Source organism: Nelusetta ayraudi, unplaced genomic scaffold (genome assembly GCF_046127955.1).
Source record: "Nelusetta ayraudi isolate G7.1 ecotype Tasmania unplaced genomic scaffold, CSIRO-AGI_Nayr_v1 ptg000136l, whole genome shotgun sequence".
NCBI classification, from domain to species: Eukaryota; Metazoa; Chordata; class Actinopteri; order Tetraodontiformes; family Monacanthidae; genus Nelusetta; species Nelusetta ayraudi.
Window position 1 is genome coordinate 3822375 of NW_027466186.1, and position 26700 is coordinate 3849074.

A 26700-nucleotide genomic window follows, 5' to 3' on the forward strand; every position below is an offset into this window, starting at 1 on the left:
TCTGCGACAATGCTGGTAATAATAGCAATAATAGTATAACAGTAGACAATAGCGTTTTATGGCTACCATAAAGTGAAGTGCGTCACATCAGTCTTATGCTGGAGGTCACAATTGTTAAATAACATAATGATTTTTAAGTGTACTAATTAGCCTTTGTGAAAAAAAGTGTGAAATATTTACCTTGCATTTTAGCCTACAATTAAAAGAAGAAAAAATTATGAAGAAGAAATATTTGTCAGTTGAGTTCAATGATGCTTGAGATTTATTTTGTTTCAAAGCAAGCTGTCAATCCAGCAAGCCTTCACCCTAATTAAAACAAAATGCAGTTTGAAGAGAGGTGGCATCCTAGAATTATATCAATGTCTCCTTAAAATGTTCATGTCTTGTCAGAGCAGTTGGTGCATTTCATGTTACAAAAAGCCTTTTATTTTCACGCAAAATGCCAAGGCCCTAATGTTGCAAGTCCTTGTCCAATGCAGGCATTTCTTAACGCTGCCGAGACGATCGCCTGATGCGAGCTTGTTGTTGTCTGACTGTCACCGACAGTGATCACCTGTAGTGACCCCGGCATCCCGGCCAACGGTCTGAGGATCGGCGACGACGCCACGGTGGGCCAGAACGTGACATTCATGTGCCAGCCGGGCTACATGATGATCGGAGAGGACAAGGCTGTGACGAGGACCTGCACCAGCAACGGCACCTGGAGTGGCACCATGCCAGCGTGCCAAGGTAAGTACCAGCGCATGCACACGGGCTCGCGATGCACATATGCCGCAGTGCACAGTCAACCTTGATCACCGTCAGAGCGGCGCCGTAACAACCTTGGCACGGTCGCATACAATAAAGAGCACGTGTGTGTACACTCTTGAGATCTAATGGGATTAGCGGGCAAGGTGACACAAAGTTGTAATCAGGCAGCATCACACACACACACAACGCAAAACAGCACCTGCAATGCAGGCTCCACAGCAGCTGCCGCGTGTAATAAACATAGCAACACTCAGAAACAATGATTCGCCGTCACGTTTAAATGAAAAATGAGCGGCAGTAAAAACACAATTAGACGAAAGAGGAGCCTCAGCCAATACAGTGGTTGAAATAGTGCAGCAGCATTAATAACTTCAAAAGCCTCAGAACGATTCTAAGATGTACTGGAAGTGAAGAGAGAACAGAGGAAATGTCCTTCTGTTCAAGAGTGAAGACTCTCCGGTGCCAAACGAGATGCTTTACAGTCCTGCAGTCTCAAGAACACAAAGATGATATATTAAAAAAAGAAGACTTTTTATGACACAATGAATCTGTCACATTCCAGACAGCTGTCAAATGTCATTACAGACTTCAAAAAAGAAAAAGAAAAAAAGAAATACAGCTAGACACTGCAACCTCACTCATGCATGTAGTACCACACCTAGAGCAGTCATCTTTGTCCTGATTTAAATGTAGGACATTTGAGATTTGTCAATGCTTTGTCAGTTATACAGTTGAGTGCAACTGAGTGCTGCGCATCACTTTGCTCTCGCGGAGTTGTACCGTCGTCCACGTAACGAGTGGAAGACAAATTGTGCGGGGCCATAATTAATCCCTGAGGGTGGGATATACAAAGAAAATGGGATGGGACCAACGACTGAATCTTGCAGAACCTCAGGAGAGCCGTGCGAAGATGAGATATTAACGATAATGTGGCCTGCGAAAATCGTAGCCTAAACGGTGATTTGCAAGAAAACAAAACAAGACGGGAGAATTACCAGAAGGGACATTATCCTGCTCGCAGCTTACAGCTAACTAACGGTATACTTAATTGGTCACATGGCGTGGTCCACAAAATGGTGATGGCTGCATTTGTATCCAATATCTTTATGGTTCAGCGCTCGCTGCTCGGGAGGGCGCTGAACACGTGCAGGGAGCCGGTTTGTTTTGGTACTATGACAGCATGATCCCTGATACTTGGCACCACAATCGTCTCTGCCCTTTTCATTGTGAATGTGCTTATTTATTTGCTTAAATTATTTTGACTGGTAGTGTATATGTGTAAATGAATTTATATATTTAATTAGTAAGATATTTATTACTAGATGCCGAAGGGAAGTCTTAATAACGCGACCGCGGTGACGTCATTAACTGCGCCAAGAATTTTTTTTTCGTCGAATTTCGCTAATGAGTGCACTATGTAGTTAGCTGCATATAACTCCCTATTAGGGAACAGGTGGGTGATTTCAGACAAAGCCATTATGATTCCTTTTTGCATTACTCCGCCAAATGTGACCCTAATCTAGAAAATGCACCTTTCACCAACATCGCTGTTCAGCTTTTCAACTGTGTTGGCTTACATCTGATGCTGGACGTCACTCTGGCGCTTCGTAATGTGGAACACGGAAATCACAGACCCTAATAGTGCAGGTTCTTGTACTCTTTAACTATTTATTAATGCCAGCTGTCAAGGCAGATGGGGAGTTTTTCCCCACCACTGTGGCGTCACGCTGGCTCTGCAGGGACCAGTTGTTTTCTCTTTTGATTGTGAAGAGCGCTTTGAAAAGCCCGTGGATGTGATTTAGCGCTCTATAAATAAGTGGATTGATTGACAATGGATTGCTAACATTTCTAAATATAACAAGGATCATTTTAATCACAACCCCCAGCAGTTAAACACCGATCCGCTCCCTTTGCAGCAACTGCTGACTGCAGTTGCTGGTTCAACATCTGGCTCAAAAAGAAGAAAAAAAATTAGGCAAGATGGCCGTCGCGTTGTACTGCCGCCGCCGCCACGTCGCTCAACGCGTCATCACGCTCCAGCGGAAGCGCGGATGAGCCCGTCTTCCGCTGACTCCCGAAAGCAAACGTCGCTGGCAAGATTAAGTTGTGTCTTGAACAGTTCGAAGTACGACAAGAAAAAGAGGAGGGGGAATAAAAAAAAAAACAGAGGAGCCCACGAGGCAAGCAGAGCTCATTGTTGCTAAGAAACCGTTCTCGGGGCTGCTGCCTGAGAGACAGAGAGGCGAGCGGGCGTCGCTTCCCTCTTGAGAAAAAGGAGAAATGAAATGTGAGAGGGAAGAGAAGGTGTGAGAGCCCGACAGTCGTGACGTTTACTCAACCGAGTTACAAACACAGAGAAAGACACAGGCAGGATAACAGAACACAATTGCTGGTGATGGCAATTTTGTCATTATGTTGCGGCAGTTTTTTTTTCTTTTTTTTTTTTTTTTTTTTCTTTTTTTTGTTGCACAGGAAGTTGCCGTGGCCTCGACCCGACTCGGCTCACAGTTGTAGTTCCTAACCACACACTCCTTGCCCTCCCGCAGGCTTCCTGGGACCTCGTCTCGCAGTTCTCAGCATCCAGCCTGACACTGATTTGTAATATTTCATGTGCGCCCTTCATTATTAACGTGCCCCGTTGTGTGGTATGTTGTAGCTCCTGCATGAATTGATGGCCACTCTGCTTTTTGCCCCGGGGCGGTTTAAACAGGGAGAGCGACGCACACATGCTGAGAGTGTGCGTGTGTGTGAGAAATTGCGTGAAGCCCCCTAACCTCAGAGCGCTAATCACAGGCGGCTACTGCAATGGTTCGCTCACCCGGCATCACGAGGTGCGTTTACATCGATCTCATTGGGTTGGTTTTACACAAATGCTGAACGAAGTGATTGGACTGATTTGTGGGTTCCCATGATGCCGTGCACCGTGACGTACAGTAGGCTCTTTATGACATGCGCACGTGAACCCACACCTGCAAACCGCAATTGGACTTTTTAGAAATGTCGCTTTTATAGGCGTTTAATTAAAATGGGATTAAAAAAATGAGCGATTTTTAATCTCATCGCGATTAACGCGTTAACGCTAACATCCCTGGTTTCTTTTGAAACTGCAATGCCAAAGAAACAAAATACGAGCACGCGTTGCCATTACCTGTGTCGGCGATGCGACGCCACCCTTCACGTCACGTGACGGACACGCGCACAAAGGCCCGACGATGGGAGGCAATCCGATTTGCCGTGTACTTGCCGTGCTGTGATCAGATCTAAAACAAAGTTACACCACCTACTCCACCTCCGGCGTTTAATCCGATTACTTACTCACGGTCCATGTAACCACCACACCCACTGCTACTTAGCGTGATGGGTTTGATGTGGAGGGGAGCAAGGGAAAAAGACCCCCTCCCCCCGCCCCCGGAGCTCAGCCTCCCTCATCCCTTGCACACGCTTGAAACACGCACATGCACGGCGGCGCTCTCAGGAGGTGCTCGGTGTCGTCTGTCATGAATACGCAGGCGCACGTTCCGCGTCTCGCGTTGACCCGGTAGCTCATTAGCCAGGTAGCCACGGACTCCTCCTCTCCCCCGCCCCATCCCCTTCTCTTCACACTGCTTTCATGTTTCCGCCGCTACTTTATTCCTCTCCCGGGGTGAATGAATGATAGAAAATCAAGAAAGAGGAAGTCTGATTACCGTGTGGGCGGCCAGGCGCTCCACATCTTCTGATGTGTCTGCGCAAGTCGGAGACGGCTGAGGAGAAATTGCCGTCGGGCATTACGTTGCGTTGTCGTCGGCGCTCGCTGATGCTGCTTTTCTTTCTTTCTTTCTTTCTTTCGGCGTCTCCCTGAAACCGTCGGGGACAAGCTCGCTAAATTGCGTGCAGAATTTTGTTTTGCTTTTTATCATACCGTCTCACTGACGACTTACGAAGGAGGAGAATCGACAAATGTTTTCTCCTCCGGGGGCTGCCACTTAAAAAAAATGAAGACTGGTCTCTTTCTTCCGCCTGATTGGGTTGAAGTGGAAGGTGCAGCTGTTCCGTCGGGGTGAAACTGTTAGAAAGTGTCATGACGCAAGGTTCCCATCACTCTGTTGTAGATTTGTGTGATGTGCAGCAGGAGTGCATGACTAAATGGAGAGCCAGGAAAGAAATTTTTAGGGTGAAAGAAAAAAAAAAAAAAAGTCGGGCTTTACAGACTGCACCGATTCTCTGCATAAATTTCTAGAATGTGTGTGTATCAGTGCTGCCGTTGCAGTTTGTGTGTGGTTTGCACAGGCACGCACACGCACGCATACACAAGCACGCGCACACACATACACACGCACGCAGCTGATGACATATCCTAAGCCTCGCCCGGCAAGGATTCTGTTTGAATCCCAGGTTTGGCGTGTTCAGCTAAGATGTACTAATGCTGCTTAGAGCTACTTAGAAAAATGAGGACACTCTCGGGCGCACCATTCACCGCCGCCTGCCAACCGTGCCTCTCTTTTTTTTTTTTCTTTTTTTTTACCATTTATTTTAAGTAATTTCTAAAGCTTACCGGATTAGTAGGCCTACTGCAATAATCAGGGTAATTTGCCTACTTGCGTGCATGCACTTACTTATTCCTCCCTCCATCCGACTGCCTCCTTCCTCGGTCGTGCAGATACCTAAAGACTCTCTACAGAGCACAGACTTAGACATTTCATTTTTTTCACCGCTGTTACAGATCAACAAAGTGAAATGTTAATTGAAGGCACCCGTGATGTTTCATCAATGACAAAAAACATTCCAAGTGAGATGCCCCTCCTTGAGTTTGAGAAAATCACATTACCAAAAAAAGAATAAACCATTTCAACATGACCTAAAATTGCCTTTTTCCCCTTTATTCACTCTTCATCAAAGTTTGGAAAGATCCTAATATAGAAAACATCTAAAGCGCATACTGGGTTCTGGAAAACTATGTCCATATGGAAATATGCTCCGGATGTGCTGCCAAAGAAGAACAAAAGATAGTTCCACCCTGGAGAGAATGTTTGAATATCCCATTGTGGGTTGCTCCACATTCACTGTGATTCCATCGAGCAAAAAAAAAAAAGACCGGAATGTAATCCCTTCATCTGATTTGCATCATATGATGTAAATCTAGATTCAAGCACCTTGTTGGGAAGGCTGCCCAACAAGATCTTTAACTAGATACAAAAATAGAAATGAAGTCTTTTTTTTTTTTTAGGAAAGTCTACCTATTTTTAGCAGTTTATTGAATTAAAGGACTGCATTGTTATGCAAATTGTGCCTGCGCTCTGTCTGAGAACTATAAATGAGAACAATCCAGCCGTTCCCTCCTTTGCTTGCTCCACTTTTTTTTTTTTTTTAGGAAGCGCGTGCTTGGGTCCATCCTTGTGAAACTCAGGCCTATGTGATGTCACAAAGGGCACTCATCCGTCACCTGGACGTTTGTACGACCGCCAGAGATTGCTTCGCTTACGTGCCCTTCTGAGCACCCGTGAGGTTCAGCAATCATCAGTTTTATCAGGACGCCGCAAACAGTGGGCTAAACATGTGCCAATCTGAAGGTTCACAGGTTGTTGTTTTTTTCAGCAACTAATGGCACAAGGCTGTTTTTGGTAAAATTGTCCTGTTGACCTATTTAGGATTGAGTGCGAAAGCTGCATAGATGAGAGCATGTGTTATTTATTAATGCACGCTTGGTTTCCATGATATTACGTCACACAAAAGTTCATCAGCTGTTCATTCCATCAGCTGTTTTTTAAGCTGTTGCAGAGGGAAGGCTACATGACTCTTGAATGATGCGCTTTTCCCTGCTTTGTTTATCATGCTATTCAGTCAGTCGAACCACACAAGTTCCTGTAGACAAAAAAAAAAAAAAAAAAAACGAGGCTAACACAGAAGTGCCAAATCCTTTGCATTCTATCCTATGGCCAGGAGTGTTTGCCAAAAATGGTTGTAAAAAAGGCTAAAAATTACCTGCTGTCAATTAAGACTGATGCTGCAATAGGACCTATTGTCAATTTCATCTAATTCGGTCTAAAAAATAGCCATAAAGTTGTGGGTGTGGCTACGTTGTTGGCTTAACAGCCGGTGGGCGGGCTTTAAGATGCACACTGTACTCACACTCCAATCACTGCTCACCTCCAATACCAACCACACACCCAAATACGGCAAATGCAGATTTGTCTTTCTCTCATTATTGGAAACAAATTTTAAAGTTTAAAGTTGTTATGTTCAGTTTAAACTCTTTAGGAAACTTTTTTTAATGTAATTCTTTGGTTTTGTTTTGGTTTTTGGATTGCAGTGAATAGTGATAATCACATCCAACAAAGCTACATAGTACTTTTTGAGTCAACATTAAATTGCATTGGCTCAGCCAGTGTGTAAAGCAAGGATGTGTGTTATTACTTTAATTGGCACGCCACTCACTTGTAGTGTTCTCCGGCGCCTCAAGCTGATGTCCACGAACTCCGACTGCATCCGCACGCCTGTGTCTTTTATTTAGCGAGGCAAAATGACTGTGTTGTTGTGCTGCCAAAACTGTAAGACTGAACTGGAGAGCCACGGTGTTAACATGACAGTTTAAGTCACTGAATTTGTAGAGTAAACATCTGATCTTTGCAGACAGTCGCAGGGCTTGGGCGCAGCTTGCTTTAATTTGACGATTTGTGCTGAAGTGTTTGTGGAATGCGTGAGTCTGTCTAAAAAAAAAAAAAGATAGAGAGGGGGACTTGGGGAAATCACGGGTGTTGTGGGAGAATGGTAATGGTATAAAACAACTGTTATAATTTATTCACATCTCTAAAAACCCATATCCCATCTGCGTCCCCGTGGGTTCATCTCCAAGTGTGTCACAGCAAAGTCAGAGCTTTATTATGCATTCATTTATTACATTTGTTTAGCTGAAAGTTTATGGCTTGCACACACACACACACAAGATGTCCCCCTCATTCCTCTTCCAAATTATTCAGTACAACCAAAACAAAAAGAGCAGAAAAAAATGCCACCCTTGTCACAGTCAAAACACAGACCATTTCTCAGGGCTAAAGACCTAGTTTTAACTCCGCTGTGATCTACATAATGGAGAGCGCTAAATCTGTGCCCCCGTAAGGTCTTTTATGTCTGTAAATAGCGCTATAATTTAAAGTCAAAATGTTAACATATTGAGAAAAGCGTGTTCATGTGTGATAAATTCAAATTGCATCCCTCGTTTCTACCCCTGCAAGTAATACAAACATTTCTAGTGATATAAAGGAGTGAAGCAATCTGTAAGCAGGATCATTCCGAACTGTCAACTAAGTATATTACAATAGCTGCGTTTCCATTACCCCTAGAATTGCACAAAACCTAAATATTGAGATAAAAAACTAATTTCGTTGTACATGTACGTGTGCAATGACAATAAAGTCAATCTGTAGTAGCAGTAGTAGTAATGGAAACAACTAAACTTCGGGAAAAAAAAAACCTTTGAAATATCACTGAAAGGTTTTGACGTTTGCATGAGGTGGTTTTAAGACATATCGATATAGAGGTATATCGCAAAAGTGTCACCGGACGTGGCGTACAGGGTCACGTGACCAGTTCACTTCAAGTGACACTTTATGTTTAGACGGAGGAGACGGAATATTTTTTTGCAAGTAATCAAAGAAAAAAAAACGTTCTTGACAGCGAACAAACGTAAGCAAACAAAAGCAAACAAAGCAAACAAAAGACTTTTGTGCTTCGCACTATTCATTGGAAACACCTGCAAATCACAATTGTACTTTGTCGAAATTTTAGAAATATCCCTTTTATTTTGCAAAAAATTGTAATTGAAAAGCAACTAGTGGCAAAATGCCATGTAGTTTCAGATGCTGCATGTGTGACAAAACAAACAGCCTCCCTGCACATCCTCAGCCGCCTCCCGTGTCACACGTATCAGTTCATTACGGGACAGGTTTTTTAGTTGCCAAATATGGGACAATCGCGTATTTTACGGGAAGGTTGGCAACCCTATCTAGACCACAGACGGAAATCAAATGAGGTTTTGTCATTTTCCCTAAAAAACGGGACAAATTGTGTCCCGGGAGAGATTTTATTTTTCCGGGGACAGGTGGTGAAAAAAGAGAACAATTCTGGGAAAAACGGGACGGGTGGCAACCCTAAACACAGTGTAAAATGCAGTCATCACCAGCTTGTGGACGGGGTCAAATAATGCAAATTGTTGCAATGGAGAGGACTCCCCTCCCCCAGCCGTTTCTTGTAAACTTCATTTTAGCAGGCTACGCTATCGTTAGCGTTGAGCAGTGTCTTTTTGCAGCTGTTTTGATGTGTGTCGACAGTGAGGAAGACAAATTCATCAATACATCCTCAGATGTAGATGACACAGTAAAAGTATCACGCGTGACTCCACGATTCACTTGTTTTATTCACATATGCCTGGTGCCATTTAATTTTATTTTTGTCATGACTTATTCTCCCCTGTTAGATCATGGGGTTGGATGGGATTAGATCCCTGGTGAGTCATCTTAGTCGTGACGAAGTAGATGTCGGTGCTTCGAACAGATCCTCGAAAGAAGAACCAAATTCATCAAAAGTTTGGCTTCAAAAGGAACACGTTTGATATTCCAACGGAGTCTTCCGAAGCTCAAAAAATATTATGAGTCATTTTTCACTACAGTGACCCAACTACACCGCAGAAACAGATGCTGCGCAACTGAATTTCTCTTTCTGTCATGCAGGGTGCGTTTTACAAAGCAGTGAATCAGTAAAGAATAAAAGAAAGTAAAAAAAAATAGAAATGATAGGTTGTCTTAAAAGTTGTCAATCTGAGCTCGAGCTGCCAGATTGGCAGCCAGAATGAATTCATTTGGATCTGTACGTGGCTGTCTGAAAAATGAATAATACCCACCAGATGTAAAAAATCTCATTTCAACTTGGACATTTGCTCCTGCGCTGGCTAATATCTGCCTCGCAATTAAGCCTAGCAATTTGTCAAGCTCGGCTGCTTTTGTGTGCTTTGCTTTTGATAATCTGTCCTTAATTTTCTCTCCAGTGGTGACGTGTCCCAACCCCCCAGCCATCCCTAATGGCCTCCTGGAGGGCTCCGTCTGGGACTGGGGGACGAGTGTGAGCTACAGCTGCCTACCTGGCTATGAGCTCTCCTTCCCTGCTGTGCTCACCTGTGCAGGAAATGGAACCTGGAATGGAGACTTGCCTCAGTGCTTGCGTGAGTCCTTGATTTGTACTTTCATGCTGGATGGTAATTTACGTATTTATCTATTTATTTACTTTCCAGAGGTTTTTTGGGGAGAAAGTCTTCACGTCTGGGCTAAAACTGTCTTCAGAACTTTTGTTGTTCGTCTTGTGTTTATTTCGCTGCGAGCTAAATCGAGACTTCTGTTGGAACGTAGTTTTATCACACATCAAGTGAAATCCAGCAGACGGATGTTTGTTTTCTTCTCTGTTAGTGATTAACTGATATAAAACCTTTTTGAGCTGATTCATTTTGATATCATGGCAGCAACCATGAGGTCATTGTCCAGTTTATAACCTGGAAAAGGGATGAAGTCACATTGTTTTTGATCAAATCTCTGGCAGGCTTCCACTGTACCTACATATTCTTTTAAAACTAGACTCAAGCCAGGATTTTATTCTTTTCCTCTCGTAGACACCTTCTCCTTGATTGCCCAAAAGTTCCAAAGGTTATCTCAAGTTGATTGAATAAGTCATAAATAAGTCATGGACTTCGGCATTCGACACCAGGTCCAAGTTTGAAAGTCAAAGGGAATGAAAGAATCTCGCAAGAGACACAGAACGGGGAACATTTTCCAACACTATAAGTTTGGAAGAAGTTCCTCTCACATGCATTCAACCACTCAGGTGTAACTGGCAGAACAATGCACCTGAGAGGGGTGTTGTCTCCTACTTGTTCTAGATCCCCAATGAATATATCATCATAGACAAAATACAAGTAGCAATTTACATTTTGATTAAATGAAAATCCAATCTAGCGCCGGCCTGGGAATCAAAACCACACGTGTGTTGATGAAGATGCTGATGTGAGTGGGACGCCATTGTGTGCCTGAGTGTTCCTCACCGCGTGAAGACCCTCTGACAATCTTTTTTTATTTTACAAACATGATGATAATAACAACCCCTGACATTCTTGACTGCACAAGAAGCGTCTCACCCTCATCAGGATTGTTCTTGCATTGTGTCACTGAGACGGCATTGAAATACCGGGTAGAGTGTCGCACTCGTACATGTGCTGGTTGGTGAGAAACACGTGCGATTATCACAAAAAGGCAAAACAAAGCGACGACTGAAGCGTGTGCTGTTTTTTTTCTTTTCTTTTCGCCAGACGTTGCTGCAGAAAAAGGCGAGTACGCACTCCTTTTATTCGCGGCAGTCGGTGAAAGGAATTCTCTGTTCCTTCTGCATGTGTCGTGTCAGCTACTCCGCTGTGTTAATTGCTAAATTTACAGCAGAACTCATGAATTGGGATATTTAATTAAACATGCTCGTTACCCCTGAGCCTGTCTGACATTTTTTGGGCTAATTGCCGAATCTGGCCCAAGTAGTTGAATTCAGGCAGGAAAACACAGCCCCGCAGCAAGGCAAGAGGCAGCTGATGGAGAGTTAAAGGTCGGGACTGTTGGTGAATGTGTTTTTTTTTTTTCCCCATTATGGCCGATATGTGCCAGTTTAGTGACAAATTGTCTGTTTCAGTGGGAGTGAGAGCGCTCCTCAATAGAAACGCTGGGTCAGTGTGATAAAAGTTATGCATGCTCAGTGATGTTGATCAGTCCTCTGCAACATACACTTTATCCGCTGCGTCTGTTCCTCTGCACATTAACAGCCACTGCGTGGAGATGCGGTGAAGATGATTTGCTGACGTTCAAAACCAGCGTCAGGAAGAGGATTTGGACGACTTTTGAAGTGGCATCAGGCTGATTTGGGCATTTCGGGATGTGTCGAGATTTTCTAAGCGAAAGCATCTCTGCCGTTGACAGAGAGCGTCGCGAAAAGATAGGTGCAGTTCACTGGCTGAATGCGCCTTGTTGACGCCAGGAGTCAAAAGTTCAGAGCCGGATTGGCCGGACTAGTTCGAGACGGCGAAAAGGTAACAACAACTCAACCCTGGTTAGAACCCGGGCGTGCAAAGAAGACCATCTGTGAATGCACTGCACTTTAAACCCTGCAGCTTAGGGGGAAATTGCTGCCGTAATGAGCAAAATTGCAAAAGTGTAGCCGGTGGAGCAGCTGGGGAGTGAGTCTTCTTTTTTTAACCGTACATCCAGAAAGCTGATGACCACGGCCATGATGGGCAGCAACTATTGACATCAGCAAAATATTGCCCGAGAGCTCCAGCCAGGTTTTGCAGGGGACTGGATCCTCAACAACCGGCCCACAGCTGCAGCACTTAGAGTCCAGAAAAAAGGAGTCATAAATCACTGGAGGAGTCCCATGGTGGTAATTGTCACCATCAACAGAACAATGGGCGAGAAAGTGCTGATCATGTTTGGGTGCATGACCCGCTGTAATGTTTGCATAGAAGTGGCTTCAACACACACTTTACAGCGTGGAAAGAGAAATAAATGAGGACACAAAGAACACACACACTAGGCTTCCCGGTCTCAGAGGCACAGGATGGGAGAGTCGGGCTGGTCGGTGACGATCTGGATGTATGCAGATTAAAAGGCACTGCTCCAAGTCATTTGGGACCGTATTAATGCACCATCTCTGGAGAAAATAATTTGTAGCTCTGCCAGAATATGATATTTTTAATGTTGAAGGTTAACGCTTTCAAAGGTAAAAGAAAAACAGTGGTCCTCAAACCTTTCTGACCCAAGGCACCCCTATAAATATATTTTTTCATCTGTGGCACCCCTAAATTACATTCTCAATTTTGCTCTGTCCTCAGCTTATATTTTGAACATCTTTTTCAATTACGTTTAAATTTTTCTTGCTTATGCTTCCCTCTATTCTAACTACCGGTATTCTACCTTTGTTACATGACATTGAGCGAGTGAGCCACAAAACGGTGCGAAGGAGCTTGTCTGCCTTATGAGGTCACAAAAGTAGCTCCGACCGTGCAATAGATGCATATTTGCCAAGTATATCTATTTTCCCTGAGACATGTAGCAAGGTTAGTTTAATGCATTACTGAACATGACGATGTACTTCACATTTAATGATACATACATGTATATATGTAGATATGTATATATGAATGTATGTATGTATATATATATATTTACATGTATATGTATGTGTATATATATATACATATATACATATATATAAAAGAAGTGGAGAACCCCTGGCATAAAGGATATTTCTGCTCAGCATAGGGAGAGCTATTTATCAGTCAGTACCTTTCCTCGCTGCCTCTGCAAATTCATTTTAAGATGTGAGACACCCAAAGTGAAAGTGTATATGAACACCATCCGGAGAATGGAGCCAAATCCTCTTAGCCTGAACTCATCTGAGATCTGGGCCCATCTGCCGCGAAAAAATAAAGTGGCGCCGCCTCAAATTGTTTATGAAAATCATCAAAGGGTCGGCCATAACGGGGGCCGCAGAACGCTTAGCAAAGGTTTTAAAAGCCTGAATGCGAACAGCAACGCTCTGCCGGGTCACAGCGATGTGAGGCAGACGCACTGTGAGTTGTGCTGCATGGAATATAGCCAGAAGATATCACTATCAACTGTGTCTTTCTTCAGTCGATTGCAGGTTTGCAGGGACGTGCGCTTGTGCGAATGTTTGTTTGCATACAGCTTTTTAGGGGGCGTGCACGGCTGCAGACGGAGGGGGAAAAAAAAAACGATGATTTCATACATGCTCAGCACCTCGAGGGTTTATAAAGACTCAGAGGCAAATCCGCCGGTGCTCCCCTTGAAGTCGCCGTTTTCTGCGTGCGTTTCCAGCGGAAACCGGATTAAGATGCACACTCATGTTCCCCTACACAGCACACGAGAGGAGAGAGTGCAGCAGGAGCCGGCGTCTGAGATTGCTAGCTCATGTGTCTGCAGGGAAAGAGGCTGTGATCCCAACTTTGAATCTGGCCCCTGCATACTGATTACTTCAAAGCATTGATAATTCATCAAGGAAGGAGGGAGAAAGAGAGGGAGGGAGGGAGGCTGAGAAGGGGAGCGTGAAAAAAAAAAAGTTTATTAGTCTGTATCTCTCAGCCTCGCTCCCTCTCTCATCCGCTCTGTACACACACCGCCACATTGAATATGCTGAGCCCGGTTTGGCCCTGGGCCATTACTCTTGTACTGTAGATCCATAAAGCAGTGCATTATTTTCCTGCAGCCTGAGCTTCTGACTGATGTTACTCTGACCTGTTTTTTGGTGTTTTTTATTTATTTGTTTGTTTTTCCTGCCTCGAATGGCCATGCGGCTTCAGAACAAATCAAAAACGAAAATCCTTTTTTAATTTACAATTATTTACACTTGTCACTGTTCACCACCGCTGACTTGAGTTACTGTATGTAGACACTGTATTACAGTCAGTAAGTAGATAGTAGATAGGACAGATATTCGTGCACAAATGTAGGGAGTAAAAGTGAAGTCGTCAGAAAATAAATACTCAAGTAAAGCACACATACCTCAAAAATCTACTACAGTACTGTGACGTGAGTTGGACTTGGTTCCCATCTCTGGGAGGTGCAGTGGGTAACAGTGTCGCCTCACTGTAAGAAGGTCGTGACTTCGATTTCGACCTTGAATCTCGGCTTTTGCGGAGTTGTGTGTTCTCCTTGTGTCAGCTTCCTCCCACATTCCAAAGACACGCACGTGAGATGTAGGGGAACTCTATAGGGAACTCTAAATTGGCCGTAGGTGTGAATGCCAGTGCAAATGGTTGTTTGTCTCACTACATGGCCATTCGACAAACTGGAAACCCGTCCAGGGCAGAGCCCCGGCTTTGGCAAAAGACAGCTGGGACAGGCTCCAGCACCCCCCGCCGCCCTGAGTGAAGCAGAAGCGGTAATGGGAAAGGAAATGATTTTTCGTAATAATACACTGGTTTGTTTCTGAGGTCATAATTGCAGTAAAGGCTTTCCTGTATCGTCTGGTTTGTGAAAACTGACTGACGGCCAAAAAATTGCAAGATGTTGACTGCATTAGTCTGAGCTATACGTCAACAAACCCCGACATGTAATGTTTATTTCTAGGATTGTTTTTTTCTTCTTCTTCTCCTAAAGCATATTCCAGGTGCCCTATTTTCATTGAGTTATTGCCTCAGGCTTTCTTTTCCTGGAGAAAAAAAGCACTATTAAATAATCATGCTGCAACTAATTAAGTCTTGAAATAAAATTCTGGACAGCGGCTTTGAGGATCTTTAGCTCGTTTTCCTTTTCTGTGTCTCTCTTCAGCAGTCTTTGTCGCATTTTTTGTGTTGAGTTAAATTGGGTTTCTTTATTTCAGACCCAGAGGAGTCACACCGCAATATAAAAAAACAAAGTAAAAACAGCAGAAGAGAAGAAATTACACAATAGAAAAATACAAATCATTTAGCAATTTTTTATGTCAAACAACATAGGCTATATAAGTGTGTGTGTGTGTGTGTGTGTGTGTGTGTGTGTGTGTGTGTGCACACTACATATATATGTATATGTATATATATATATATACACACACACACTCACAAATATATACTCCTTTGAATGTAGTTGAGGACACTTGTGCGGTCATTGTCATTGTGCGAATAGTGAAATGCTGTGTCCCTGTAATGTCAGGCCAGCGCCGTAATAGTTCACTGGAAAACAGTTTCCCCGCGGCGCTTTTTCTTTTAACCAATTAGCTAGTGTGCGTGCCACTGGCCGCGGGGAGCCCCTGGCTGTCAGTGCCTCACTTCCCCGAGTGCGGAAGGAGAACTTATCTCGGCCCGCAGACCTCCGCGCAGCCGCAACACGTCAGGTGGAGAGTGGCGGCGGGCCGCCTTGTTATTGGCCCCGTCCTTCCGCACTCTGCCAACCTGCGCGACTGAACGCCGTGACTCTCGTCTCATGTCCTCAGCACTCGCCTCTGCTGTTCTCCTCACTGCTGAGCCGACCGCAGTTAATGTCAACCGCGCTGATCAGTCTGGGGTACCGAGTGCAATTCTGCGAGACGTGCGCACACGTACGCAGAAGGAAAGATGGGCGGGAAGATGCGGCAGTGGCGGCGTATAAAGATTCACGCGTCCATTTTGGTTATTGCACGGAACGCTCTGAAGTGCTTCCGCATTAATGTCGTCCAGCTCACTTACTTGCGGTCGAACGTCAAAGTAGGCAACGGCGGCAGATAGGAATTATTTTCCTGTAGAATCGTGGTTTTATTTGTTTCTAAGTGTATACTTTTTTTTTTGTTCATTATAGTTTCATAGCATTAGCCTATTTGTTTAAAAATGAAAAAGACAACTTTCAGTGCTGTTCCCCTGTAACAACTGCTCTTGGAGAGAAAGAAGGCTTGGAGTGTGGGAACGAAAAGCGAAACTGGACGAAAACACTGTTGATGTTGATGTTAATACAAAGCTTTGTATTATACACCGTGCAAAAACATAAAACAGTAAATGAAGTGTCATGGTTTATATTTTAGACTCTTAAAAACATCTGACTTTTAGTGTGTTCACACAGAATTTTGCACACTTGGAACTCAATCCCTTTTAATTACGTAATAGACAGTCACACAGAGTGATTTGTAGCATCTTGCTTGAGAAACTGAAACAATTATTGCACACATAGAACAAGATGATATCATGACACAAACAGATTTTTCCCCATTTCCACTCTATCTGCAGTAGAATATAAATATCAATGAAGAAATGAAGCTTAATTACATTATTTGATCAAAGTTAGAACATGTTCCAACAATGTGGAACCCAAACTAACGCCAACAAATCTGTGGATTTACCTCCATAATCATGGATGCAGCTGGCTATGTCCAGCTAAAACCCCTGTTCTGAGGCTTGTAGATGTCCTCTAATGTGCCCGAATTCGCTTATAAACGTGATTCACAGTAATGGGAGGTTACTCCTGGAGACATCTTTGTGTAAAATGCCATTGTAGTCGCGATTGGCTTACTGATGACAGTTAATGCACTTCCGGAAGCGACAGGAAGTATCTGAGCTGTCCGATCGCAACCAGGAAGTAACCGTGCATAAGCCAAATTGTGTCGAAGAGCCGAGGCCGAATATAACTGGTAAACCGGTACACCGGCAGACTGTGTCTGTGGCGGGAACCTCTTTCGCGAGGCGAGAGCACGCGAGCGGCTCGGGGAAGCGCGGCGGAGACAGCAGATGGCTACCGTCGCCGTCACCTCAGGGCCTCTGCCGTAGAAATTAATATTTCAGACGCTAATTATTTTGATCTTAAATTGAGTGCCGTGACTCGCTCCTGCTGCGGAGAGGAACAGGCGCCGCTACCTTTTAAGCCCCTCTGTGATTGCCAGCAACAGAGATGCGTTCGGACGGAGCGATTTATCCCCGAACACAAGGGCATCCTTGCCTCTGCCCACGTGCACCGTAACAAACTGAGCAGCGGGAAAATGCGCGAGGCATGTGTGAGCCCATTTCCACCAGTAATAACAACAACAACAACAACAACAAAACAACTTGGTGAAAACTTAGCTAACTTAGCCATAAAAAACATGGTAAATCGTAATTATGAGGTAAAAAGTTTAAATTAAGACAATACGTTTGAATTATGAGAAAGAAAGTCAAAATTACGAGACACGGAGGTCGAAATTACGAGATCAAATATTGAGATTATTAGATAAAACAGTTGTCTGTTAGGAGCTCACTGGCATGAGTTCTCCTTATTCAATTTGACACAGAAATCGATTGTTGTGAGTACATCAAGGACAACTTGAAACGTGGCTTTGCCAAATCGCTTTAAGAGTTGAAATACATGCTCGTTGATTCACGTGGGATTGTACTAAGCAAACGTAATTTTAAGCAAGAAGCAGTTCATACACATGAGTCACCAAATAGCTACACTTTTGTTTACACTCCATGGCAGCAGTGGCACCTAGGCATATGAGGTGCTTGTGATGGAGAATAATCAGTAATTTATGGCATTAGCATGTGCTCCAAGAGCTGTTCACAGCACTACACATTACATTAGGATATTACAGCAGTTAAAACACTTAAACCCTTGTTTGAAGAGCTTTGTGGAGGCTGATGCAGCCACCTTTTACTGACGTAAAGCAGTTCCCTGAAAGCAGCACTTACACTCTCTGCAACTGTTTGAACTGATTCGCAAATAACTGTAGTGATATGCAATAAATATGGAACCATACCGAGCATGCTGCGTGACCCAGATATGTTAGTGTGACACACGATGCTCCTGTTCAACTTTTTATCTTTTTTTGTTGCTGGCGGAAATTGTCTTCCATAGAGGCAAGTATTCCGCCAATGAGTTGAAAACTGTTAGTCAGGTGGGCAAATGAAAAGTAGTGCAGCGGCGCTCTCAGCGAGCACTCCTCCTAATGGCCTGATCTTGTCCGCGTGTAGCGCTGCAGCCCACGCAGCTTATTATTTCTGAATTAAATGCTGAATACATTCCTCAGCGTTGCATTCATTTGACACACCGCTGTAGAATCTCTCCTGCCTAATGAGGTTGAAAAGAGCCGAATATTGGATTCCGGGGGGGGAAAACGAGGATATGCAGCAAAGACGTCCGCCGGTGGACCTTGACCAGCCGGCTGGCGTGACTGACTGTCACATGGTTTTATACATCCCAAAGCTCAGTGTGGTGTTTTAATCTAATTGGCTTTATATTGCAATCATGATCCTGATGACCCAATATACGGGACTCACATAAAGTTAGGGGTATTTAGTTTTGGTGTGAAATTTATTTGCAGTGATATTGTATCGTGAAAGTAGACGCATGCAGCGGCCGTCTTCTCTTCTCCAAAAATGTACTGAAACAAAATCTAACAGAGGAGGAGGGTTGGACCACAATGAAGCATGTCAATGACTCAATGACTTCTCATGTGGCCTTTTGGTGCAGGGTCCTCCTGGTCTCACTATGTCAGAATGTGAACAGCCTGATGAAGAGTTTTATTGCAAAATGTCACTGAACCTGAACCTTCAGCAGTCAATTCATGGATCAGACTCTTGAATTGGTGGTTTTTGCAATAGGTTTGTGCGAAAGTACTGAAACATTGAACAGTCGAACATGAGCGTTCAAAAGTTTTAGAGAAAGTCAAATTAAGTCGAACCGTACATTTTAGGGTCGTTGGGAGGTTTCATCTGCAGTTGAACTTCCATCAACAGTAAGTGAGCAGTGTGTATCAGTAGGTGGTTGTTTCCACAAATCATTCCCACTAAATCCAATTCTTTGAAAAAAAAAAGTTTTGTGTGGAAGTATGAGCCTGACCCTGAGAGACTTCTCTGCATGTCAAGTTGTCAGTTGTTTCATCCTCATTTATTTGTTATGGTGTAATGCAGAATGTATTTTTTTTTTGGGGGGCGGGGGGTTTAGCTCCAAGGAAAAGTCAGTGCAAAGCACCATCACTTTAATATCTGAACTGGACACAACGCAATGGGTTCTGCGTGTTGAACGACAGTATATTACAAATCCCTGCTGCTGCATGAAACATTACAAGCAAACTTGTGGCATCTGTATGCCCGTCTACAAGTGACTCGGCACTATTTCACTGTTTGCTTGGTGTTTTTCTTTTTTTCTTCTCTCCTGTGCAGCCAAGTTTTGCGGAGACCCCGGTACGCTTGCCAGAGGACAGAGAGAAGGGCGCAGCTTCATCTTCAAGTCCGAGGTGACATTTAGCTGCAGTGCCCTGAACGTGCTGGTGGGATCAGCGACGCGCACGTGCCAGCAGGACGGCACCTGGAGTGGATCTCAGCCTCGGTGTATAGGTATCGAGCATCGCTATGTTTGCTCTTTTTTGGGGGATTTTTTTGTCCTTTATCATTTATTTCCACAACTTAAAAATCTACAGTGAAAAGATTTAATGGGAAAAATGTTTTTTGGGATGCAGGGGATTTTTGGCTGCAGTACCCCAGGTGACTACTAGTAGCTACTAGCTCTCCAGCGGTGACACCCCGTCCATATTTAAAATAAGAAAAACAATACCTTTGCTGAGATGCTGCTATGATATTCAGCCCGACTTTTGATGCTAAAAGTCGAGCAAAACCTGAACAGCTCCTTTCAGTTTGGTGATACAGACAAAGCCAGCCCATCCAGAAACGCACTATTTCTCATTTTTCGTACTCGGTGTGTTAACGCAAAAAAACAAAACAAAAACATTTTGAAGAACTGAAAAGAATCTGTTTTTCAAACGGACCCCTTTAAAGAAAAGGGACAATTTGAGGTAAGGAACGATCTGTGGTTTCCTACAATGTTTTTTTTTTTGTTTTTTTTTTGTTATTAATGACCAAAATGAATTGACATATTCACCTCAGGGGCTTTGATTTATATTTGCTGCTTATTGCCACAGGCTTTATCAGATTTTGGTGAAGCCTCTTTGCAAATGAATTCCTTAATTCGAATCCAGCCTCGGCAGCGATTAGAATTCTCAGAGGTTCATGTTCCGGAGTCCTCTCGCGTTACAGCGGCACGTGGTAATTGTTCTCAGGAACACGCGACACTGGAGAGAAATTGCTTTGTCATTATAGATGATTGCCTCTCTGTCACATTCTCAATTTTGTGCACCTGCAATTCCCCAACTCATCAAAACGATGATCTCTTGTTCCAGAACCCACAAGAACCACTTGTGAAAATCCAGGGACACCTGAACACGGCTTCATGAATTATACAACTGGATTCAAGGTAACAACGATAGGGAGCAACACCTGCAATTGATGCCTTCACATACAGCCCAGAGTTTCTTGTCTTTTCTTTTTCAAACTGTGTATCAGAAATAACCAGAGGATTGAAGTTTTTGGAGAGATTTGTTTGAATCTACAAGTTTTAGTGCCATCTGGTGGCAAACACCTACTCCCCTCCTCTCCCACGCGCTCCTGACCTCCACCTCTAAATGGCCTTCACTCCAACCAGACACATTGTACAAACTGCTGCAACGAATATGTCCAACAGTCTTGAGTCCATCACTTACTTGAAGGGACCGAGCTGAGAGCTTGCAGCTGCGCTATGTTGCACGTCCAAGTCCTTCTGAAACTGGAGAGTTTCCACTTGGAAACATCGTTTAATTCTTCGGCACGAGGTTGTGCAAAAAAAAAAACACACCGCCATCCCAGCTGGATTTTTCTTCTTGTATTTCACAGTTAAGACACAGACCAGAACAAATCTGCAGAAATATACGGCGCGCGTGGTTTGAGCACGTGCGTGCGGAGCGAACAAAATGCATTGTCGTCAAAAAAAACCAATATTGATATCAGGATGACTGGTGTGTGTGTGTGTGTGCGTGTGTGTGTGTGTGTGTGTGTGGGTGTGTGTGTGCGCCGAGTGGCTCTCCTGAGATGCTTTCAGCTGCGCTTTTTGTTTTCCTCCCCTCCCTCCTTTTATTTCCTCCCCGTTGCTTTTAGAGTGTCGCTCACAAGTTAAGTGCAAACCGTTTCCCCGCAACGTTCGTCAGAGTATCCGAGATGAAATTTCTCCCAAATGACGGCAGGAGGAGCGGCTTATTATTTGGATCACTGCCTGTAAGGGCTGTCGTCTCCAAACCTCACCCCTCCGCCCCCAACCCATCCACCGCATGTCTAAACAACTTGTGACACCAGCGGGTTGAGAGGGAGTTCCAGATAGAAGCTTTTTAAACCCTCGGCTGGAACGTTTCCTCCAAGAGAGAATGCCTCTTTCTTTTTCTTTCTGAGATGCCGTGTGTCTTTTTGTAGAAAGTCAGTTCTTTTACACTCTGTCTACCTCGGTTGAGATCGCAAACATGGGCCTTGGCCTCCAGGAATAGGCTCCGTCTACAGATAATCATTAAACAGAGGGGAGGAGGAGAAGAAAAAAAACACCTCGAGCTTGCAGTTTTCTTGGTTATTTTTTCTCTCTTAGCGCTTTGGGTTTGATCTTCGCAGGCCTGTCGGCGTTTTGCTTTCCGCTGTGTTGACTCTCTGCACTTTGTTGTGTGATGTCTTGAACGCCGACAGGTGGGAAGCCGGATAGACTTCCAGTGCCAGCAGGGACAACTACTGCAGGGCTCCACCACCCGCCTCTGTCTGCCAGACCTCACCTGGACGGGCACCCAGCCCACCTGCGTCCGTGAGTTGCTCCGCTCCTTTGTTTTTGTCTCCCCTGACCACTTCCCTCCTCCCCCCACCCCCCATCCTCCCCTGGCGCCTTGGTCAGTGTCCCAGCTTGATGGAAGCGCTTTCATTCGCCCAGCGAAGAGACAAAAAATGTTTGACCTTGGCGCTCCGTTTGGCCCTCAATCAACTTCCCCGTCCCAAAAATGTGAAGAAAAGCCTTTATGGTGATTGCTGTTCCATTTTTGTCCGAACTGTCTGAAGTGATCAACTGCAGCAAAGCCTCTGCGACTTATTTATTTATTTTTTTGCTTCGTCATTATGCCTGTCCAAAAGCTTTCTGGGCCATAATGCCTCTTTTGCGATGCATCACACCGTAATAAAAAGTTCTTTATAGGTCTGGCATACAGCCTGTGGTTTTGAGCAGACACTTAAGGTCCAAGTGGCAACATCAGTGCTTCAGCATGGGCGATGCTGATTGGATGGATGGATATTTTGTCGTTGTGATGAAGTCTTCACTGAACAATCGAAGTCTGGTTTGCCGGCTTCTATTTGAGAGTCTCAAAGGCCCCCATCCACAGAGCATTCTGTAGAAATGGGAGCGCAGATAGAACACCAGTGTACCCTTTTATACAGCTTTTTGTGGTGGCCAGTTGTAAGCATCTGTTCCTGGTGCTCAATAGTCAACCGTTGAAAGGACACAGTGAAGTAGAATGAGGTCTGTGATGGTGGCGATGTGTGGACAAACATACAATCAAGCATTCTTAGGAATAACAGACATGCACTGGTGATGCAGCTCAAGGACTAAGGAGCAATGCAACATAAAGTACATTAACATGAGGCTTGGACATGATTATTTTGAAAATAAGTGAATTGCCATGACAGTGATTTTACAAATACCCCGAGATGCAACATCCACTTAAATCTCCTGGTGCTTTTTATGCTGACCAAGGAGAATAAAAAGTGTAGTGCCTCCCTCTTATTCCGCTGCGTGTGCGTGTGTGTGTGTGTGCGTGTGTGTGTGTGTGTGTGTGTGTGTGTGTGTGTGTGTGTGTGTGTGTGTGTGTGTGTGCGCGTGTGTGCGGGCGTGTGGGCGTGTGGGCGTGTGTGTGTGTGTCCTTAATGGATTCCAAATCCCTGAATTTGTGCGTCACTGTTCCTGCGCTCGCTTGCCAGCTCGTAATGGAAGAGGCCTTTTAAACACGTCCCGAATCAGCTTGGTAATTATTTTGCAGCATTCTGCTGTCGGCGTGATCGTCTAACACAGTCTTTACACTGTAAAGGGTTTTGCATGTGCGATTATCTGCGCACACTGGCTCATTAGCAGCGTTTCCTAATTTCAAACTCTGCATTTCGATCACGTTTTCCAAATGACGCTCATTAAAAAAAATATTGGAGGATCACCAGTGAGCGCTTTTTGCTCCACAGATTCTTATCGATGGAAATGACTGCTCCCCCCTCTCCACCGACCTGTAATGAAAAGTTTGCCAGCTGTCAGCAGCGATGGCATCCTCTCAGCAGCCCCGTCCAGACTTGTGTCGACTGACAGCTCCTCAGCCCTCTTGGCTGCACCTGCGTCACCAGACTGTCGACCCCGTCATCCTGCTCACTGAGCAATGATTCAGGAGGTTGCACAAACTCCCACCCCTTAATAGCATTTATTGCCGCCGCCGTGGCAGGTCCCTTATAGTAAAAGAGCAGTCAGAGTAAGTTTAGGTCAAGAGAATTGCAGTTTAACTTTCTGGAAAGTCCACACGCACACGCACACACACACACACACACACACACACACACACACACGCACGCGCACACACACACGCACGCGCACACGTACACTCAGGGCCAGTCGGAGATGTTTCTCTCTGCTTCCAAATGGACTGACGCAGAGGAGATGATACGCTCTCCCCTTCCGCCGGCAGTCCATCCACTGCAGTCAGCTTCTTTTAAAGTCTTGCCGTCACGAGAGCTTTACCTCGGTTTGAACCTTGCCAGAAAAAAAAAACAACAACATACCATCCTATCTATAGAGATACACTTCGGCTTCAACTTTATTTCCCTGAAGTCAGCTGTGGGTTGTTGACAAGTATTTCTCCTCCGAAGAGAGGATAACAATAATAATAATAATCATAATAATAATCCATAGTTCATTATTATTAGGTACGGATAGAAATTTCCTTCCAACTTTTGAGGTTACAGCCAATTAAATATTTTCACAATAATCTTTGAGCTCTTTTAATGAGATTTATTGCCGACTCACGTTTCAAGGTTTTCCTTACCTTTAGTAGGGAAGTTACTGTTTTTTTGTTTTTTTTACACGTGTACAAAACAGTCACATTTGTTTTCACATTGGTGAACGCAGAATAACATATTTTCTACCTCTTTCCCGGAACCGCAACACTGTAAAGCCACCCACTGACATGGCAGTTTGACAGGCAGCCTGGATTTCATTCAGAGGCGTCATGTTCTGAAGCCTTCAACCTTCCCTGAGTGCTAGTCAGGTCTGCCGGCATCTGCTCAGGTGGCAGCGTGTTCAGGAGCTTCAGCAGCTTCAGCAGCTGGCTCGGCTCCCACGCCTCCAGTGAATGGGAAAAATGTATTGATCCTCCTCTGCCCCCATCCTGTCATTGTTAGAGCAAGTTACCAGACTGTGGCTCATTTATGAGTACAATTACATTTGGTAACTTATGATTGAGAAAACTTGGCCTGAATGCAACATGAAGCATTCTCCAGTACGCAGTCCCCATTTGAGTCCAAATTTGAAAAGTCGCCAATTGATCGCAATAAAAAGCGTGATTATTTCCACATACTGACTTTTACTATGACTTTATAGAATCATGTTGGCTTCCGTACCTCTTCTCTTTCTAATTTGCTAACGAGCACTTGTTTTTTGGAGTGCCAGCCATTTTGCATCTGTCAACACTCTGCACGATCCCCTCCAACAAAGCGCTTCTGAATCCTGCATTATACCTCTCTCAGTGATTAAACGCTCATCTGTTACTGTAAAGCTACTTAACTGGATTTACCGCCAGAGCCAAACCAATCTTGCTCCACTGGAGGAGGCAGGATCGCGGCGGTATTAGCATCGTTCAATGCGTACAATGGACGCAGTAGTTGCTTCCTAAAAAGTTACTGATCACCAGTCTAAATCGGAGTTTTAATCCACTCATGGCTGCGCTTAAAGGCTTGTGTCCTTGACTCGAACCTCTGCCCAAACAGTGAAACTCTGAGTATCAGAACAAGTGCCGACTCAACCTAAAAACCGCCAAAAAAAAAAACGCTCAGAAAAGTTCAACTGGCTCTTTGCAGGTTCATTTTCCAGTTGTTACCCCCATAACCAAATTACACCTCAGCCCTCGGATTTAGCCAGCTGGTATATTGAATCTCTCAATGCCATTAGTACACAAATTTACCACCCTCCCTCACCCCCCACTTTATTAGCAGGGAAATTAATATTGCTCAGATGGAAGCAGGCTTCCCCACCCGCTTCCGTTTATTAGATTAGAGCGATTATGAAATCATTATTGGTCGTCCAAATCAGACACCTTGAGAGGATTTTATCAATCTACTTGCCTCTGTGTGCCTATATAGACCTCTGATGAAATGTTAGGGTTATTTGACTCTTAGGTGAAATGTGGAACATGCCATAGTAATAAAGTATCATGAAAGCACGGCATTTAGGTACAAGAACACAGTGCAAATGTCTTGAAATCAGCATGGTTTTCTTTGAATTCACCTCGCCAGAGAACAGCGCGCAATAAGAACTGAGACATTGAACAGTAGGACAAGTCCGCTTAAAAGTACAAAGATTCGGCAAACTAAGTTGACCTCAGTAGGTTATCCCAGGGCGCTTTAGGAGCATTCTGAAGTTACATTGGAAAGTGGAAAAAACGAAACTTTTTTTTGAGTAGTGTTTTCCATGCATGTCTGTTTCTTCATTTGTAAGTGACCTTATTCTCCAGGGGTTGGCCAGATGCGGGGGTGGAACTTGAATTTCAAGCCCACTTGGTGCAAAAACTTGTATCGCATTAGAAATAAAAAATGCAGAACGAAAACAAACTACACACTAAAGCTAACTTAGCAAACAAAGAGTGTTTGAATAACATCAGCAGCACATTGTCCAGGAAGCCGTCTCAAATAAAGCTTCCTGTATGATAACACAACGGCACCCAGCAGTAACAACAGCAGCAGCAGCAGCAGCGAGGACGTCTGCAAGACATTTCAAAGACTTGAGGAGTTGAGTTTGTCTTCTTTGCCCTGCTGTTGGTGTCAGTGGCTCAGCTGCAATAACACTCCATCAGGAGGTCTGTCTCCGTCTGTCTCTGACCCCAGCTAGTGCACTCTGTCTCCATCAGAGACGTCAACTTTTAGCCGGAGTCATTACACGCTGTTCTGTGACAGAAAAATGTAAAAAAATATATATATATATTTATAAATAAAAAAGAACAGGCGGCAGGGAAGGCTTGGCGCAGTCTCAGGAGAGCGGCCCCGCGGCACCGTTTGAAGTCTAAATAAACACGACACCATCAACAAAACCCGATGACTAATATGACACTTCTTTGATACAACAATTCGTGGCCCTTGTAAGTGTCTCTGATATTCACGGTGTACAAACGGCGCCACGGCTCCGGACATGTGCTGACAGTCTGTCATTTTAAATGGGTTGCCGGGGATTGTGCTCGGGAAGCGAGAAGACGCTTTATTTAATTATTTATCTATTTATTTATTTACGTCTCCAGGCTCTAAATCTAAAACTCCTGCAGCGCGAGCCAGTTTCTCCTTCTTTTCGTTGTATTTTTTTTTTTTTTTTTTTTTTTTTGTGAGAT

General features: G+C 44.2%; 1 protein-coding gene across 6 annotated transcripts in view; it reads left to right on the top strand.

Moving 5' to 3' along the window:
- The window catches only part of LOC142879402 (CUB and sushi domain-containing protein 3-like), a 194173-nt gene that overhangs the window by 158676 nt on the left and 8797 nt on the right, over positions 1–26700 (top strand). For all 6 annotated transcript variants that reach the window (XR_012925297.1, XM_076012676.1, XM_076012678.1 and 3 more), the window contains 5 exons: positions 547–729; positions 9770–9943; positions 19409–19582; positions 20422–20495; positions 21782–21893. Coding sequence is in view for 5 of the 6 variants with exons in the window: in XM_076012676.1 (XP_075868791.1) it covers positions 547–729; positions 9770–9943; positions 19409–19582; positions 20422–20495; positions 21782–21893 (717 nt within the window). In the remaining variant the exon portion in view is untranslated. The remainder of the gene's footprint in view (positions 1–546; positions 730–9769; positions 9944–19408; positions 19583–20421; positions 20496–21781; positions 21894–26700) is intronic.